Raw genomic sequence first — 1604 nt, forward strand, 5'->3', positions numbered from 1 at the left:
ACCAGTACGACGACGACGGGTACCAGTCCTACTGCACCATCTGCTGTGGCGGCCGCGAGGTCCTCATGTGTGGCAACAACAACTGCTGCAGGTGAGAGGGGATGGGGAGCTCTGGGGTTTGGGGGTGCCATGGTCCTGGGGAGGATTTGGGAGTGCCACAATCCCTGTGTGGGTCTGGGGAGGGCTCAGGGATGCTACAGTCCTGGTGTGAAGATGGGGAGGGCTCAAGGTGAGGGGCTGGAGAAGGTTTAGGGGTGCCACAGTCCAGGTTTGGGGGTCCTATGGTCCTCATGAGGGGCTGGGGAGGGTTCAGGTGTACCAAGGTCCTGATGTGGGTCTAGGAGTGCTAATGTCCAGGTTTGGGGGTGCTATAGTCCTGGCATGAGGCTGGAGAGGGCTCACGGGTGCCCTAGTTCTGTCTACTTGAGGCTGGGGAGGTTCTGGTGATGCCATAGACCTGGCATGGGATTTCAGTGATGCTGAGGAGGCTTTGTTCATTTCACATTCCTGCCGTGGTGATGCCACTCCTGGTGTGGGAATTCAGTGATGTGGGACTGGGAGTCGGTTTTGGCAATGCCCCAGTCCTAGCATGGAGCTGGGAAATTCTCATGTTGCCACATGGGAATTTGGTGATGCCAGTCTAGGTGTGAGTTTGGGATGCCTTAGGCCAGGTGCAAGGTTTTGATGACTCCAGTCTCATCTCAGTGTGGCACTGGAAGGTTTTGGTGATGCCCCAGTCCTGGCATGGGACTGGCAAATTTGGGTCATGCCACAGTCTTTGCATGGGGCTGGGGGGTTTTTGATGGACCTGCTGTAGGGTTTTGGGTGATGCCAGTCCTGGTGTGAGGCCTGGAAGGTTTTGGTGGTGGAGTTTTCGTGGTGCCCCAGTCGTACTGGCATGGAGCTGGGAAGTCTTGGTAATGCCTCAGTCCTGGCATGGGACCGAGGTTTTGGTGGTACCATGATCCAGGTTTGGGGCTGGGGATATTTTGGTGATGCCAATCCTGGTATAGGAATTCAGTGATGCCAGTCCTGGTTTGGGACTGAGGTGGGTTTGGTTGTGCCATGGCTTTGTTGATGCCCTGGTCCTGGCCTGAGGCTGGGGAGGTCTTGGTGTGATGCCCTGATGCTGCTGTAGTTCTGGGGAAAATTTTGCCAATGCCTCAGTCCCAGCCTGTAGCTGGGAAGTTCTGGTGATGCCCCAGTCCTGCTGTAGGTTTTAGTGATTGATGGCCAGTCCTGGTGCGGGGCTGGGTGGATTTTGTGGTGCCACCACTGACCTCAGCTCCCACCTGTGCCAGGTGCTTCTGTGTGGAGTGTGTGGACCTGCTGGTGGGCCCGGGGGCAGCACAGGCAGCCATCAAGGAGGACCCCTGGAACTGCTACATGTGCGGCCACAAGGGGGTCTACGGGCTGCTGCGGCGGCGGGAGGACTGGCCCTCGCGCCTCCAGATGTTCTTCGCCAACAACCATGACCAGGAGTTTGTGAGTGTCTCCCCCAGCCCTGGCAGAGCTCCCCATTGCCCCCCATGCCCTGTAGAGGCCCAGAGGACCCAGCCCCTCCCCTACTGATGCCCACCTGTGGCTTTTAGGAACCGCCGCAG

The 1604-nt window shown here is 58.1% G+C and overlaps 1 protein-coding gene across 1 annotated transcript in view; it reads left to right on the forward strand.

Moving 5' to 3' along the window:
- DNMT3A (DNA (cytosine-5-)-methyltransferase 3 alpha) overlaps positions 1 to 1604 on the forward strand; it is a gene marked incomplete at its 5' end in the record, with an annotated part of 6083 nt that overhangs the window by 2575 nt on the left and 1904 nt on the right. The window contains 3 exons of the mRNA XM_009079346.1: positions 1 to 91; positions 1302 to 1485; positions 1593 to 1600. Coding sequence (XP_009077594.1) covers positions 1 to 91; positions 1302 to 1485; positions 1593 to 1600 — 283 coding nt within the window. The remainder of the gene's footprint in view (positions 92 to 1301; positions 1486 to 1592; positions 1601 to 1604) is intronic.

Source organism: Acanthisitta chloris, unplaced genomic scaffold (assembly GCF_000695815.1).
Source record: "Acanthisitta chloris isolate BGI_N310 unplaced genomic scaffold, ASM69581v1 scaffold16837, whole genome shotgun sequence".
In the NCBI taxonomy this organism is placed as follows: domain Eukaryota; kingdom Metazoa; phylum Chordata; class Aves; order Passeriformes; family Acanthisittidae; genus Acanthisitta; species Acanthisitta chloris.